At 38.9% G+C, this 16,229-nt stretch overlaps 3 protein-coding genes, 1 long non-coding RNA gene and 1 pseudogene across 4 annotated transcripts; 1 reads left to right on the top strand and 4 right to left on the bottom strand.

Annotated features, from left to right (window-relative positions):
* The first annotated feature begins 4,372 nt into the window (after positions 1 to 4,372).
* Positions 4,373 to 5,206, top strand: LOC143850127 (cytosolic sulfotransferase 15 pseudogene; annotated as a pseudogene).
* A 962-nt stretch (positions 5,207 to 6,168) lies between these two features.
* LOC143850125 (uncharacterized) lies at positions 6,169 to 6,804 on the bottom strand. The gene is made up of 2 exons (XM_077359424.1): positions 6,652 to 6,804; positions 6,169 to 6,441 (listed from the first exon to the last, which is right to left on the bottom strand). The coding sequence occupies exons 1-2, from the start codon at positions 6,802 to 6,804 to the stop codon at positions 6,169 to 6,171; spliced, it is 426 nt and encodes a 141-aa protein (XP_077215539.1).
* A 1,142-nt stretch (positions 6,805 to 7,946) lies between these two features.
* LOC143850124 (uncharacterized) lies at positions 7,947 to 8,864 on the bottom strand. The gene has a single exon (XM_077359423.1). The coding sequence runs from the start codon at positions 8,862 to 8,864 to the stop codon at positions 7,947 to 7,949; it is 918 nt and encodes a 305-aa protein (XP_077215538.1).
* A 2,788-nt stretch (positions 8,865 to 11,652) lies between these two features.
* LOC143851985 (uncharacterized) lies at positions 11,653 to 12,452 on the bottom strand. Its single transcript, XR_013236580.1, has 2 exons — positions 12,393 to 12,452; positions 11,653 to 12,289 (listed from the first exon to the last, which is right to left on the bottom strand). It is a non-coding gene; the product is annotated as an uncharacterized LOC143851985 (long non-coding RNA).
* Positions 12,453 to 12,733: 281 nt separating this feature from the next.
* LOC143850123 (protein FAR1-RELATED SEQUENCE 5-like) lies at positions 12,734 to 15,228 on the bottom strand. The gene is made up of 3 exons (XM_077359422.1): positions 13,368 to 15,228; positions 13,137 to 13,224; positions 12,734 to 12,794 (listed from the first exon to the last, which is right to left on the bottom strand). Exons 1-3 carry the CDS (start codon positions 15,226 to 15,228, stop codon positions 12,734 to 12,736), a joined length of 2,010 nt encoding a protein of 669 aa, XP_077215537.1.
* Positions 15,229 to 16,229: the final 1,001 nt, after the last annotated feature.

Genomic DNA, 16,229 nt, shown 5'->3' with positions numbered 1-16,229 from the left:
AGGGTGTGTTTTAATGGTGGCTCTCCCCGACAGACACTTTCAGGTCTATAAAAGGGGACGAGACAGATTGTTGTAGTCACAGAAAAATACACAGACGTTTTTGCACTCAAGGTTTTCTGTTCTTCTTCCTCCTTCGTTCTGTTCTTTCTGAGCACAGTTCTGTTGGTGATTCTGGGTGGGCCAGTCAGCGAGTGCACGTGGACTGAGGCCAATTTCGGCTGTTTTATCTTTGAGCGTCGGTTCGCAAATCCCGGTTGCACAGGTAGGGGGCGGATACGATTCTTAAGAAGAGTGACCAGTGGCACGACTCAGCCTTATTCTTTTCAATCCAATTTCCAAAGCGTTTTCAACAAAACAGATAAGTTCTATTTTATTTCTGATTTCCAAACAGAAAGAGTTTTTCATTTCAAGTTGCAGATTTTTTGGGTTCGAATAAACCATAGATCAGATCCATACTCTAACTTTTTCCAACAAGACCCATAACTGAAATCCATCAAAAAAGCATCAATTTCACTAGCTCCATTCCCAGACCATGAAATGCATTTGTTTTCTCTAGGAATAGAGTAAGAATTTGGAACCCCTTGAGATGACGAAGAAGCCGAACCCGCTTGAGACGATGAAACACTATAACTGTTCAAATTTGGGCTAAAATCGGACACTCCCAAGGCGGCCGCAGGCAAAGGAAATGGAATGGGGTCATGAAGCAATGTCATAGAGTTTGAATTATGTTCCAAACCAACCCCCATTTGGGCAAAATGATGGAACCTTGGTTGAAAGGCACCGAAAAATCATAACCATAGCCTTTTCCTTTGGCAATTGAAACAGAACAAGGTGAAGAGTTGAGTTGGACATGATTGGTAGTATTGATATTAAATTTGTTTGTGGAGTTTGGGTTTGTGGCCAATAGCTTTTTCTTCAACTTGATGTACATCATTGTCTGTTCTCCCTGGCAGTTGAGAAGCTATAATAGACCACCTAAACCAAACCCAAAAATTTGAATTAGAAAATATAAAATCACCAAAATTAATAAAAACACAGATAGTAAAATATTATTGGACTTGAGTTACAACCTGATTTGCAAAATTCACTCGAATGCAACGACTCTATTGGCAAATTGTCAAACAAGAAGACTGTTTTCGCAAATAAAGCAAAGTAGAATAATTCTTTTACAAAAACCACAAAAATTAAATAAATTCCACAGGCAAAAAGTATGGATTAATCTTATGAAAATCAAGAGGTAAAAATCAAAGAAAAAGATTCAATTAGTAAAAATATCCATATCCTTCGTGATATGATGGAATGATTAGGATTGTTCTGCTGTTTTCCACTATATCATAAAGCTGTGCCACCAGATCAACTGACAAAATCATAATACATGGGCCACTTACCATCATGCCACATTTGCCTTATCTTCTTTTGCTAGGTATGTAATTTTATAGATTAAAAGGACAAAATACAAAAAAGATACACAACAAAGATCCGTCAAAGATTAAGTGAAGATCATGGTCCCACTGCAGCAAGAATTTGATGTGAGCTGCTTCTTGGAGATACATAAATATGCTTTCATGTAGCCAAAGCTATCAAAATCCTGTGAGGACACTAATCATAACTTAGATCCTTCAACTCCCAGCTCCTTCATGGCTACATCCCAAATTCCAGCCACTAACTTTCCTGAAAATGAAGAACAAATAAGCAAAAAATGGGAGGAAGTAGTCTCCTCCCTCCCTAAAGGGAATGGGTGGTTCAGACCCCATATCTACTAATACCAAGGCTTTTGGTATCCTTTACTGTGCTTGAAAGCAGTAATGGAATGCCATCAACAATTTCAAGCCTACAACACCGATGTACTAGTGAGCACCGCACCCAAAACGGGTACAACTTGGTTGAAGGCTCTCGTTTTCGCCATTGTTCTTTATAAAATTTCAAAACATACCGGTGAGCATCATTAGTATTTTTGTTTTCTACGAGGTAATTTTCATCGTTTCACATATAGAACATGAGATTGGAGAGCTAGGATCATCCAATGAAAATAATTTTATTGTCACAACCTATTTACATTGTGTTCCATCACATGGACGGTTTGGATCGTCCTATGATGTGGTATGTACAGTACATTTTGAAAAATAAGGGACTATAAGAGCTTACACCGTATAAAATCTCTAAGAACATTTTGGTCTTTCTATATGTAAAAAAAAATCTACCGTGGGTATTTTGGTCACAAATTGAAGTCACAACTTGATTTGCAAAATTCACTCGAATGCAACGACTCTATTTGCGAATTGTCAAACAAGACTGTTTTTGCAAATAAAGCAAAGTAGAATACTTCTTTTACGAAAACCACAAAAATTAAATAAATTCCACTAGCAAAAAGTAGAGCTGCAACTCGAGCCGGGTTTTACCCGACCGCATCGACCCGACCCGACCCGACTCGAAAATAGCCTGGGTTGGGTTCAGGTTTCATGAATCTCGGGTCGAGCCGGGTTTGAAGGGAACCGACCCGACCTGAGTTACATAAGTTATAGTATGTACTCTTTTTTTCTCTATTGTTAGTTAAAAGTTAAAAGCGAAAACCCACGCACCCACTATTATAGTATGTGAGTGTAATTTCTGCTTTTATGAGTTGAGTTGATTCAAGTGTTTGATTCAGCATTGTTTGATTGTAATTACAACGTTGTTTGATTACAACATTGTTTGATTCTAGTGTAATGTGAGTGTAATTACATCATTGTTTGATTCAAGTGTAATGTGAGTGTAATTTCTGCTTCTATGAGTTGAGTTGCCTTGCCAAACAAGAGTTTTCCTTAAAAAATTGCCTCAACGTGAAAAAACACGACCTGACCCGACCTGAGATTTATCATGGGTACGGCCGGGTTTGGGAATCGTGGGTTTTCCGAAAAAAAACCCGACCCGAGATATTTCTCGGGTAGGGTTGGGTTCTCCAAAACCCGACCCGAGTTGCAGCCCTAGCAAAAAGTATGGATTAATCTTATGAAAATAAGAGGTAAAAATCAAAGAAAAAGATTCAATTAGAAAAAAAATCCATATCCTTCGTGATATGATGGAATGATTAGGATTGTTCTGCTGTTTTCCACTATATCATAAAGCTGTGCCACCAGATCAACCGACAAAATCATAATACATGGGCCACTTACCATCATGCCACATTTGCCTTATCTTCTTCGGTAGGTATGTAATTTAATAGATTAAGAGGACAAAATACAAAAAAGATACACAACGAAGATCCGTCAAAGATTGGGTTAAGATCATGGTCCCACTGCAGCAAGAATTTAATGTGAGCTGCTTCTTGGAGATTAGACCTGGCAAACGGGTGGGTCGGGCCGGGTCAACCCGCGGGTGGTGCGGGTGCGGGTCACACCGGTCAGAATTTTGGTGACCCGCATTTTTGCGGGTCAGAAATTTGATGACCCGCGCGGCCCTCGGGTGGGCCGGGTTAACCCGCGGGTCACCCGCAATTATAAGCAAATATAATATGGGATTTAAATTCTCCTGATTTGACGTGATTTTACCGCACCCAAGTTTTTCCCGTAATTGTAATAACTCTACACATGTTTGTCGTATTTTTCTCGTTATTTTATAATTACATAACCATTTATCCGTAATTTTTCATCAAAAACTTTATAACTCACTTATTTACTTTTCTTTTGTGTAATGATTACGTTTTTTTTACTTTTTCTTTTGCTAGAAACCTCCCTCTGTCCGCATCTTTGCACAGCCTTAAAAAAAAAAAAAAACGAAATGTTACCAACACTGCTGAGGGCACTCTCACTTTTTTAAAGGTATGGTATGGCCCACACCATCGGATGATCCAAACCGTCCATTAGATGGGCCATAGGCAAAATAGGTTATACTCCAAAAATCATTTACATCTGATGATTTTCCAAGAGCTGATAACATTCTCCAATAAATTCTTAAAAATTACTTTAAAATGCGGGTGCCCGCGGGTACCCGCGGGTTGACCCGGCCCAACCCATGTTTTTGCGGGTTGGGTTGCCCGCGGGTCAAATTTTGGCGGGTCACTAAAACCCAGACCCGTGCCCGCAAATTTGCGGGTGGGCCGGGTCAACCCGCGGGCATGGGTCGGTTTTGCCAGGAGATACATAAATATGCTTTCATGTAGCCAAAGCTATCAAAATCCTGTGAGGACACTAATCATAACTTAGATCCTTCAACTCCCATCTTCTTCATGGCTACATCCCAAATTCCAGCCACTAACTTGCCTGAAAATGAAGAACAAATAAGCAAAAAATGGGAGGAACTAGTCTCCTCTCTCCCAAAAGGGAATGGGTGGTTCGGACCCCATATCTACCAATACCAAGGCTTTTGGTATCCTTTACTGTGCTTGAAAGCAGTAATGGAATGCCATCAACAATTTCAAGCCTACAACACCGATGTACTGGTGAGCACCGCACCCAAAACGGGTACAACTTGGTTGAAGGCTCTCGTTTTCGCCATTGTGAACCGCACTCGTTACACTTTCACTAACCATCCCTTGCTTAACAATAACTCCCATTCACTTATCCCTTTCTTCGAATATAAGTTCTTGGAAGATGATCCTGTTTCTTTTTTCTCAAACCTTTCTCACCCTAGACTATTTTCTACACACGCGCCTTACAATTCATTACCGCCATCGGCAATACAATCGGATTTTCGGATTGTTTACATATGTCGTAATCCAAGAGATACCTTCATATCCATGTGGACTTACTTTAACAAGTTGAGACCCCAGAGTGTAGGACCTCCCCTTCCTCTCGAAGAGGCCTTCGACTTGTTTTGTGAGGGTGTTTCGCCTTTCGGTCCTTATTGGGATCATGTGTTGGGGTATTGGAAGGAAAGCCAAGAAAGGCCTGGAAGGGTCTTGTTTTTGAAGTATGAGGAGATGAAACAAGATCCCACATTTCATTTGAAGAAGTTGGCTGAGTTCTTGGGGCAACCTTTCTCTCTAGAGGAAGAGAAAGTTGGGGTGGTGGAGGATATAATACAGTTATGTAGTTTTAAGACAATGACCAATTTGCAAGTGAACAAGACAGGAGTTGGCCTTATTCCGGGCATTACGAATAACACTTTATTTAGGAAAGGGGAGGTGGGTGATTGGGCGAACTATCTGACGTCTCCAATGATCGAGCGGTTAGAACAGCTCGAGGACCAAAAGTTCCACGCCTCTGGTCTCAACTTCAGGGTATTATGAATAATTTTTGTTCTATGTACTATAATCATAAACTATGGGTAGATGATTGAGCCTGCTTTGTTGGTGTTTAGATTTGGCTATTAAATTTCTTCCATGGAATCCTGGGTTTGCTTTCTTCTCTATTATTTCTTTGAGTGTTACCATGTCCTTCCTGTAATCATTGATGTATCTCTCTTAATCATATATTATCTTCTTTAATGTTAAACTTGTCCCAGCAGAAATCCTCCCTTCGAAGCTGAGGTTCTAAGCTCTGTGGGAAAAAACTCAACCTTTCATGTCCCAGAAAACCACCTCATGGATTGCACCACAGATTGCCCAGAAAACCATCCCGTGGCTTTGCAAAAGACCACTAGACAACCCTGTTTGGAAAGTAATTCCTTTTTGGTAAATGATCACCTCAAAAGTGCAAGATGGGATGTCGCCTTTTGTTTTTCCTCAAACAACGTGCATGACAGCCGTTTTCTAAATGACCAAAGGAAAATTTGACAATGAGGGACATCAAAATACGAGAATTGCCAAAGAGGGGGACGCACTTTTGAGAAATTGTTACCGAGGGTTGATAACCCCCTTTTAGAGTTTGATAACCCCATTTAGAGGGCTGATAACCCCCATTTCGTCCCTATAACAAATTTTCAAAACTGTGTCCCCCCCTTCGCAATTCTCGTATTTTGATGTCCCCAATTGGCATTTTTCGACCAAAATGAGGAGGTTGGTACTAAGGGCGGAACCAGGAATTTACACCTGTAGAGGCCTGACTAGTTGTAAAAAAAATGCACGATATACACACACGCACACACTTTCATAGAATATAAGTTAAACCTTAAATTTAAACTAATGAATAAAAAATATGATAGGACTTTCAATACACGAAGAGTATGCTATAACTCCATGAATATGCAAACGTGTTAGTCAACTTTGATTGAAACCGACAAAAGGAAACAAAAAAGTAAACCTAAATCATTCTATTTAAGTTGTGCCCGTCGACTTTTCATAGAATAAAATTCATCTATGATCATCTCTGTACTGAAACTCTTAGCTATTTCTTTTTCGATGTAGAAAACCAAGCAATCTGCGAGAAATTCTTCTTCCATCTTGTTACGAAGTCTTGTTTTAACAAGCTTCATAGCCGAAAATGCACGTTTTGTAGTTGCCGTTGAAACCGGAAAAGTCAACACAAGACGTATCAATCTATCAATCAGATAATAGATCGCTGACTTTCCCGTTGCACTTAATCTCTGGTAAAGTTCAGAAGTTGTGGAAATATTTTAAAAATCTAGATGCTGAAGTATATCAAGCTCATAATGCTGCAGTTGAAATCTCAAATGAATTTTTTCCTCCTCTGAGAAATCTCGAGGATAAAATTTCTCCTCAAGATTACAAATATCTTCAATTTTAAAAGATTTATAAGTATCCTTAGGATCAAGAATAGAACTAAGAATAAGGACCTCCGTTGGTTGCTCATTGAATCTGCTATTTAGCTCTTGCAATTGAGAGTCTATTGCAGCATTAAATATGTCAACCCAATAATGGTGCTCTATCATAATGAGATCCTGTGATTCACGTGACCGACCACGACCTGCTGTGTAAGGGGAACTCATAACTAGGGCTGGCAATTTCACCCGAAAAAGAGGGGATCCGCCCCGCCCCGTTTGGGGCGGGGATTCCCCGATTTGATAGGGGAAGGGGAAGGGGAATTTAAAAATTCCCCGGTGCGGGGAGGGGAAGGGGAAGGGGATGTAGTTGTCCCCTCCCCGCCCCGCCCCTCCCCGCTCGCCCCGTTAATCAATGCCATTTTTTTGTATATTTTTAAGTGTTTTTTTTTAAGGAAAACTACTAGAAACTCTGTGGATCGGCTACAAGATGTCCCCAAACATAAACTTAGCTTGTCTTTTCCTTTTAATTAGCTTCTGAGAGCATTTTGGGAACTATAATAACCTTTTGACAGATGTTGAAATAATAAAGACAAGCTGAGTGTATGCCATTATCAAAAAATCGTAGTGCCAACATCGGTGGCGAAAATAAAATAATAAAATAATAAATTGCATTTTTATTTTGGTTAGGGACTTAGGGTTTCCTTAATTCCTTCCCACGAAAAAAACATTGCTCAGGTTAGGGACACAGTTCACTTTTTGCATTTTGGTGATTCCCAAGCCTCTGAACATTGCTCAGGCATCTATTTGGGTTTATAACGCCTGTTGGTGCGACTGCTGCGAGGGCACTCAAGAGTCAAGTTAGTACTTCAAGGGATTTTACTATCTTCTGAAGAGTAAGAAATATATCTCCTTCGTCTACAAGTATGCTAGTTTATAACATTTTTATATATTGAAATTGCATCAAGTTGATTAGGGACACCCATCATCAGTGTATCAATGACTAAAGAGGGGGTGATGTTGGAGTGGGGCGGGGTGGGGATTTTGTCCCCGAAGGATGCGGGGAGGGGAAGGGGATTAGATATTCCCCGCGGAGAGGGGAAGGGGATTCCCCACCATCCCCGCAGAGGGGAGGGGAAGGGGAGGGGGGAAATTCCCCGCAAAGGGGAAGGGGTAGGGGACCCCAACATCCGGCCCCGACCCACCCCGTTGCCAGCCCTACTCATATCAGGAATATCAATCCCACATCTTTCACAAAATGATTTCGCATTCTCAAGCAAACTATTCCAGCCGTCTTCCTTCAACTTTTGAATGAGTAATTTTGTAGTTGAGACTAAGTGCAGAGCATTCAAAATGTCTTGCGAACAATTTTACCAAGCATGACAGAGAACATTAGTGATTCCCATGATTTCTTTCATCAAATGCAATATAAAAACAAATTCAAAAGTTGTCATCACATCATAAGCGGTATCTGCATCACCATGTTGAGAAGAAGTGGCTCCTCTATTAATGATATTTATAAGCAATGTGCAAGTAGCAGAAAACATCTTTAGTAAGCTGCAAATAGAACTATAATGGGAGCCCCATCGAGTATCCCCAGCTCGTTGCAAAGTACCAATTTGATTAGCTCCTCTACCATACTCATTCTCATCAATAAAAATCAAATACGCAATATCATCCGCTTGGTTAGACTGTAATTCATCACGACGTTTGCAGGAGGCACCGATAGTATTAACAATGGAAGACAACTTTGAGAAAGACTGATGAATAGGAATTACTTCTCTGGATGCTCCAATCAATGCTAATTGTAATTGGTGAGCTAGGCAATGCACGTAATATGCATACGGACAATCTTTAAGAAATAAGGCTTTTAAACCATTCCACTCACCACGCATATTACTAGCACCATCATATCCTTGATCTCGAATGTTTTGAATGTTGAGATTGTGACGAGAGAGAACGGCACATATCTCCTTTTTAAGAGTCAATGCAGTAGTATCTCTAACATGTACTAGATCAAAACATCGTTTTCTAATAAAACCATCCTTATTAACAAATACCAAAATAAGAGCCATTTGCTCTCTCATAGACTCATCTCTAGCCTCATCAACAATAATGCAAAATTTTGCATCCCCAATATCTTCACGAATTGCACTACGCACTTTACTTGGAAAAATATGCAATATTTTCTTTTGAATTTTAGGCGATGTGTATTGGGCATTCTTTGGAGCATTTTCTAAGACAACCTTGGAAACTTTTTCATTATAATCTGCCAAAATCTTTACCATTTCAATAAAATTACCTCGATCTTTTTGAACTTACGCTTTCATCATTACCTCTAAAAGCACATGCTTGAAATGTTAACCAGCGAACGGTGTCTATGGAGGTCTTGAGTCGCAATCGGTTATTCTCAATCTGTTAAGTTTTTTTTTTCTATCAGTTTATCAATATGCTGCGATTGATTCGATAGATCATGACAAGCCTTCTCAACAATTTTATTTGGTGAATTAGGGTCTTTTCCAACATGACCTAAAAAGGCACAATTCAATCCATCATTCACTTTTTTCCAATTTTGAAACCCTTCACTTGTAAACGCAGCTAATCTCGGGCGTCATGTTGGTTCCTTACAAAAAGGATAGCATGGAAGACAAAATGCAGGATCCTTTGAAGGGGAGTATTCTAACCAAGAAATTTGTTTGAACAAAGAAGATTGAAATTGGTGAAGATGATTCTCTGCTCCTGAAAGATGATACTCTCAAAGTAACATTGATACGCTCCAACTATAAGATATGCACTACGAATTTCATCTCATTGATTAACAGGATATTCCCACATCTGAGGACGCAATTCCGGATCACGTTCTAAGGAAGTAGTATCAACCACTTCTTGATGGGTTCTTGGTAACTTAGAAGGACGTTGCTCAATAATTGACATGTCAGAATTTAATGGAGAATGTGCATTGATTTCTGAATCATTAACATTTTTTTTTTGAAGAATGCATCGATAGTTTTTGGTTTGCCCATGATTCAACTTATAATTTTGAGGAGTGAATTTGGATCAATAAATAACCTGAAAATTTTATCTATCAATTAGTATAATATTTTTGAAGGATTTTAGAAACCACTAATCTTATAAATAAGAAGATTGAATATAGGACATCTGGACATGCATAAAAATATATATATATATATATATATATATATATATATATATATATATATATAGAGAGAGAGAGAGAGAGAGAGAGAGAGAGAGAGAGAGAGAGAATAAGGTTCCTGCGCTTAACCTCAGAAAGGGTTCCTGCGGTGGCATGTTATATGCAGATTATAACCATTCTCATTGGCTGAAAGATGGGGACCCACGTGAGAATAAAAATCCCAAAACGAAAATAAAGAAAAGACCATCGAACCCTTCTCCTTCTCTACGTTTGGGTTTTTGGAGCTCTTCTCTGCTTCTCTCTGTCTGCCAAAACGAGGTTCTCTTCTCCACACGGCGGAAACCCAACGACGTATCTGCCACTTCTTCAACCCAAAAAGGTCGGTCCCCTCTTTCTTTACTCCTTTTTTTTTTTCCTCTTGGGTTGGGATTTTTTCCTTTTCCTCCTCTACAGTTGGGTTTTTTTCATTTTTTTCCCTGGTTTGTTTTGATTTGTTTTCCTTTTCCTCCTCTACGGTTTGTTTTGATTTGGTTGGGTTTTGGTAAATTCGAAATTGGCATTTTGCCGCCGCATGGAGTGGGAGATTGTAGAGTTCGTTGTTTCTACGCAAATTTGCAAATTGTTTAAAACCCAAATAGAACCCTAATCAAATCATCTTCTTTGATTTTTCTTTTTTTGGGTTGTCAAAACCATATGGTTCAGATTATTAGGGTTCCATATGGTTTTTTTTATTTTTTTTCTTTTTTGGGTTGTGAAAACCATATGGTTTGAACCCTAATAATCTGGACGAAAACCAGATTTTTTTTCTTCCATGTTTTCCTTCATTAGGGTTCGAACAACATTGTTCCCATTTCATTTGATTATTTGGGTTGTGAAAACCAAATTGTTACTCTTAGGGTATTTTTGTTTTTTCCCCCTCTAGGTTTTTTTTGATTTGGTTTGCTTTTGGTAAATTGTTGATTGGCATTATTTGCTGAATTTTTCATGTGTTTGCTAAAACCACAGTTTTAATTGTCAAGAATTAGTACCAGAAAATCAGCAAGAACTCAACCGCTTCATCTTCAAATTCCAAGAGGCAGCCAAGCTTGATAAGCTCAGTCTTTGAAAACATGACTATGCTTTGGGAAGCAATACAGTGATGGAAATGACCAAACCCCCCATCCGATGGAAACAACAAAAGAAGCCCTATTTCAAGGTATTCCCCCTTCATTGATACAATTGGGTTCAAAGTACTTAAGATGTTGGCAAAAAGTGGATCTTTAGCTCAAATGGTAGAGCACTTGGGAGAGAGGTCCCAATTTTTCTCAAGAGGATGGTGGTTCGAATCCACCAAGATCCTTAACTTTGTCTCTGCGAGTGTACTGAGAATGCAGGATTTGCTAAGAATCTGGTTTTATATTTTCATGCACTATGTCGAACTTCCATAATTTTTGAAGTTGAATTTTTGTGGCAGCTATTTGCAAAATAATCAGTTAACCGGTGAAGTTAGTGTTCTTGGGGGTTTGCCTATAAATACTCTGTAAGGCGAAATGAGAAAAAGCTGGAAAGGCTCTTTGGGATCTCTTTCAGTTAGTACAGATAAAGGTAGTTATTGCTTAGTTAACTTCTTGTTTTCCTCTTCCTTCAAGATGAAGTCCCTTGATTTTCTGAGGTGGCAAGCTTTAAGTTTGCCTGAGATGGAGATTTCTGTTCTCTAAAATATTGAATTGTGATGTGCATCATACACAATTGAGAAAGATTTTTGAGGCACGATATATCCAACAAATAAATGTTTTAGATCATCCAAATAGGTGGCCCCAAGATACTTTTTTCTTCAAAGTGGAATCCTGCCAGTACAGAAGCATATATTAAGTGCTCTAATCTTTCTATGTACTACAAATTCTGTATACACTAAACATAACCAGAGGTGTGGCAGCTAGTTCAGGAAACATGGCTCAATTTCTTTGTTCCTGAGGAACGACAGTACATTGCATTGAGTCCCATTCAAACTCTCCTTCAAAGTACACAAATGTAGTATCCACATCTTCTGTAAGAAAAGCATGGTATTTCCACTGAATGACAATAATGAAACTATGATACATCAACAGCTCTTTTTCAGACAATTTCAGCTCCACCTGAATCCAACTTGGGGCAGCATAAATTTAAAAAAATCTATTACACTTGAAGTGGCTGACTTTAAGGCCTTAAATGGTTGGAATGCCCTATAACAGATGTCGGATTTTTCTTTGACAACGGAGGTTGGCCTTTTCTCGTGCGTAAAGCAGAGAATAGCGGTGGGGCCAAACAAGCACCCTCCACTTGCATCTTCTCTCGATATAGCAGTAGAAGGTGGAATGAAGACGGTTTCCAGTTTTATTGAAGCTTAAGATGCGCAGGTAAGGCTGTCCACAACACTTCCAGAATGAAATAACAAAGAAGGCACAGGTGACTTGTTGGTGTACACAGCACATATCAGAAGAACCAATCAAATCCTTTGCCAAGAGCATTGAGCAAAAGCAAGTTGGGGAAGCACAAGACAGCAGTGACTTAGTATTATGCCTACCTTTCTCTCCATCCCTGCCACCAATGACGAGAAATTAAGAAAAAAATAAATAGTGCCAGTTCCTCAACCAAGATTCAGCATTGACAGTCAAGTCATAACAATATTTTGACAGCTTACCACACCATCCTGCAAAAATCTAAGCCATAGAATTTTCAACTCCTGCTGTATGGGCAAATTTGCTTTTACACAAGATATCTTCAAAAATTAAGATACCCTCTTGAAGGGTAGTCAACTAAGCATGTACAGACAAAAACATAGGGTAGACAAATATGTCTAAAATACTCTCATTAAGTTCAAACTGTATAAAATGTAAAACCTGTTGAAAGTTCAATTACAGAATGTCAAAAGATGTACAAATTGGATTCTCTCTACTCTAAATTATACAAAACAACTTGCTAATTATACAAAACAAATTGGATTTTCGAGTCATTTTCATTGAAATAGCCTTCAAGGAGCCTTCAAAACCAACCCTCAAGCAGCCTTGGAGCTTCATCACCCATTCCATGCCACTTGTAGTACCTGCATTAAGGAAAAAACAAGGATAAAATATTATTACTCTCTAATCAACAGGTTGTACATATCAATGGTTCTCAAATTCTAAAACATATAGGGACTAAACATTTATCTAATAACGGACTCAAATTTACATTGTTCAACCTAATAATAAGTTTTGGAGTAAACAATCTGTTATTTTTTTTTGGTACACACATCGACTAAACATAAATTTGAGCATAAATCAATGGTTCTCAAAATCTAAAACAAAGTAGCAATCAGAGAAGGAAAACAAAACTCTATTTTGATTTTTTTTTAAAACAATGGCACAGAAGAGCAATATCACATAACTAGAGCAATATCACATACCTAGCTAAAAAAGCAATATTAGAATGCAATATCTTCTTCTTCATCTCCCCCCCTCCTCCCTTGTACTCATCTCCTCCATTATACGCATCTATAGCCAGAAATAAACATTAACTCGCATGGTTTTAAAATTTACAACAAAAAAGAAGACAATCTTTACATTGTAAAAAAAAAAAAGAAGCCTCCGAACCTACTATTTCTTTCCTTTTTGTTCGTCCTTAACTTTCTTCTCACAAGTTGTCAAATAATGACCCATTTTCCCACAATAGGAGCACTTCCGTTTCTTTGGTTCTTCTTGAGAGGTCTCTATTGAAGATTTCATCCGTGAAGCAATCTTCGGGCGGCCCTTGGTTTTCACAACTGGTGGGTCTCGGATAGTTATCTCCGGTATTTGACTACAAACAAAGTTCGACTGCACTTGGCTGCCAATGACTTCTGACTCACTTTGCTTCTCTTTCTTCTTTTGCTCGACTTCCGCCAACAATGCATTGCACATTTCTTCCATTTTGCTGAAAAGAGTCTCATCATTATAAGATTCCTCTTCCAACCTTCGTTGTTTTGCTTTTAAACACCACCTCCTCAACAGAGTTACGCCATTTTCCCTACCTTGTTCCCTTGTAGGAACTTTACCCAACACTTGATATCGTGCATCAACTGTCCATCTCTTAAGTATGTAACTCTCAGGAATAAGAGTTAAACACTTCTTCTCAAAAATTTTAAGTATATGTCTGCATAATATACCTAAAGTCTCGAACATCACACAGTCACAAGTCGCATTTACACATTCGGCATCGCTATAGAGAACAATATGTCCTTTTCTGGTTTCAAAATCACCATCCATGCGTACTACAGTGTATGTTGTGACATTCCCATCCTTAGTAAGCTTTTTACACCAATAATCATAACTTTTCTTAAGCTCCGCCTGAAATAGCCCAAAAATAGCCCTTGTATAGTATTTTCCAGCCTCCTTTTCCAATGGGCTTAATGTTATCATTGTAGCCTTTGAATTTTTCGACTTAAAATCTTCCTCTGTTTCCTTCCTACGACGGTCAGCAAGCGCTTTCTCGTACTGGTCTAGGAAATCATGGAGGGAAGTCTTTTGGTTTACAAAACCATCAAAGTAAGCATTCATGCTTTCACTGCGCTGACTAGAAATCATGCCTGCAGTGAAAGTACCTCGCCAATATGCCGGCACCCAATGAATCCTAAGCTCCCACATCTTGGAAAGCCAATGCTTCTCATCAATCTTATGCTTCTCAACTAATTTAGCCCATTCAATCTCACATTCATCTATTTCATTTGAGTAAAACCAATGGTTGTAGTCTTTCATAAACTCACTCTCTGCCTCTCTCATTGCAGCAACATTTTCAACTAAGTGCCTCCCAATGTGCCACGAACAGTATCGGTGACGGGTATTTGGGAAGACAGTCTTAATCGCATTCCGCATTGCCCCATCCATATAAGTAATGATAGCTCCTGGAGCTTTCCCATACATGTATGTCAGCCACTGCTCAAATAACCATGTGAATGTCTCCTCGGTCTCATCAGCTAGGAGTGCACATCCGAACATGATAGACTGCTTGTGATGGTTAACTCCTGTAAATGGTGCGAAGGGCATCAAATATCGATTGGTCTTGTACGTCACATCGAAGACAATAACATCACTGAAGGTAATGTAAGAATCCCTCGCCCTCGCATCTGCCCAGAACATGGACCTCATCGTCCCATCTATGTCTAACTCCATAGAAAAAAAGAATTCTGGGTCTTCTGCACGTTTCTGCTGGAAATGGTTGGCCACATTGACAGCGTCTTGGCCCATATTGCTCTTCCTCTTTACTTTCAAATGGGATTGCACCTGGTTCGCTGAGAGAACACCTAGGTCTCTATCAGATACTGCATTAACACTCTTTACAATACCAGCAGGCATCATCCCTATGCCATGGAAAGAATCTATCAAATTCTTAACAGTCTCTGTCTTATGGAGTTGGTTATGAGAACGATGCAGGGATCTTCTAAGAGGAGAGGTAAGTTCATGGCAATGTTTGTCTTCAAAGGTTGTTACTAACCACTTCTTATCTCTTAATTTTATAATCATCCTCGCTTCACAACCAACTCTGACAATGCGACGTTCCTTTACTTCCTTACCAGCACTTCACTTGTCATTTGGATCTTTCTTTCCCTCCTTGTCACATACATATTTCCTAGAAATCACTTCTTGTGTTACCCTTGACGTGGTTATACTAGATTTTCGTACTCCAAAACCTTTAACCAAACCATACACATTATAACAGTGATATGCATCCTTACTACTGTCAAATACCTGGCCAAGAAAAGGCTTATTCTCTACAGTCTCCTCGTCATTCTCATCACCGTCAACATCTACTACATTATCTTCACCCCCATCAACCAAAATTAACCTATTTGCATCTTCGTCACTGATTGTTAAGCTGCAAGATTGCGACACATTTTCATCGACAAAAGCTGAGGACGTAGCACCAACATCTTCGCTATGAAACCCAGAAGCATGTGATGAAGAATCAACCATTTTAGGTACCTTAACACAACAAAACACACAAGATTTCAATTAAAAGAATGAACCTAAAGTTCTCTGGCCTCCACTCAAATAAAATCTGAAAAGAAAAACAATTCCTCGAGCAAGCCTAAACAGACACTTGCAAAACACCAAAACCTCACATAAAACCCTGTTCAAGATTCCATCACTTTCTTTTTCATACTTCCAATCTAAACAATTAACATCTGAAAGAAAATTATATAAATGAATAAGCTCCATTGACCAAAACCTACAAACTGTAATTCTATTTACATTCAATTACAATTAAGAAATCGTAGGCAAATCGATAACTGTGAGGGGTGAAAAAAGGAAAATTAATATTAATGGGAAAGTGATTGTGAGCGGCTTACATGAAGGAAAACATGGAAGAAAACTGTGGTTATAGCAAACACATGAAAAATTCAGCAAATAATGCCAATCAACAATTTACCAAAAGCAAACCAAATCAAAAAAAACCTAGAGAGGGAAAAAACAAAAAAACCCTACGAGTAACAATTTGGTTTTCACAACCCAAATAATCAAAT

Source organism: Tasmannia lanceolata, unplaced genomic scaffold (assembly GCF_043159265.1).
Source record: "Tasmannia lanceolata isolate RefF3 unplaced genomic scaffold, GAP_Taslan_0.1 ptg000018l, whole genome shotgun sequence".
In the NCBI taxonomy this organism is placed as follows: domain Eukaryota; kingdom Viridiplantae; phylum Streptophyta; class Magnoliopsida; order Canellales; family Winteraceae; genus Tasmannia; species Tasmannia lanceolata.
The sequence above is the reverse complement of the archived record's forward strand: the minus strand, read 5'-3'. Positions and strand labels throughout refer to the sequence as shown.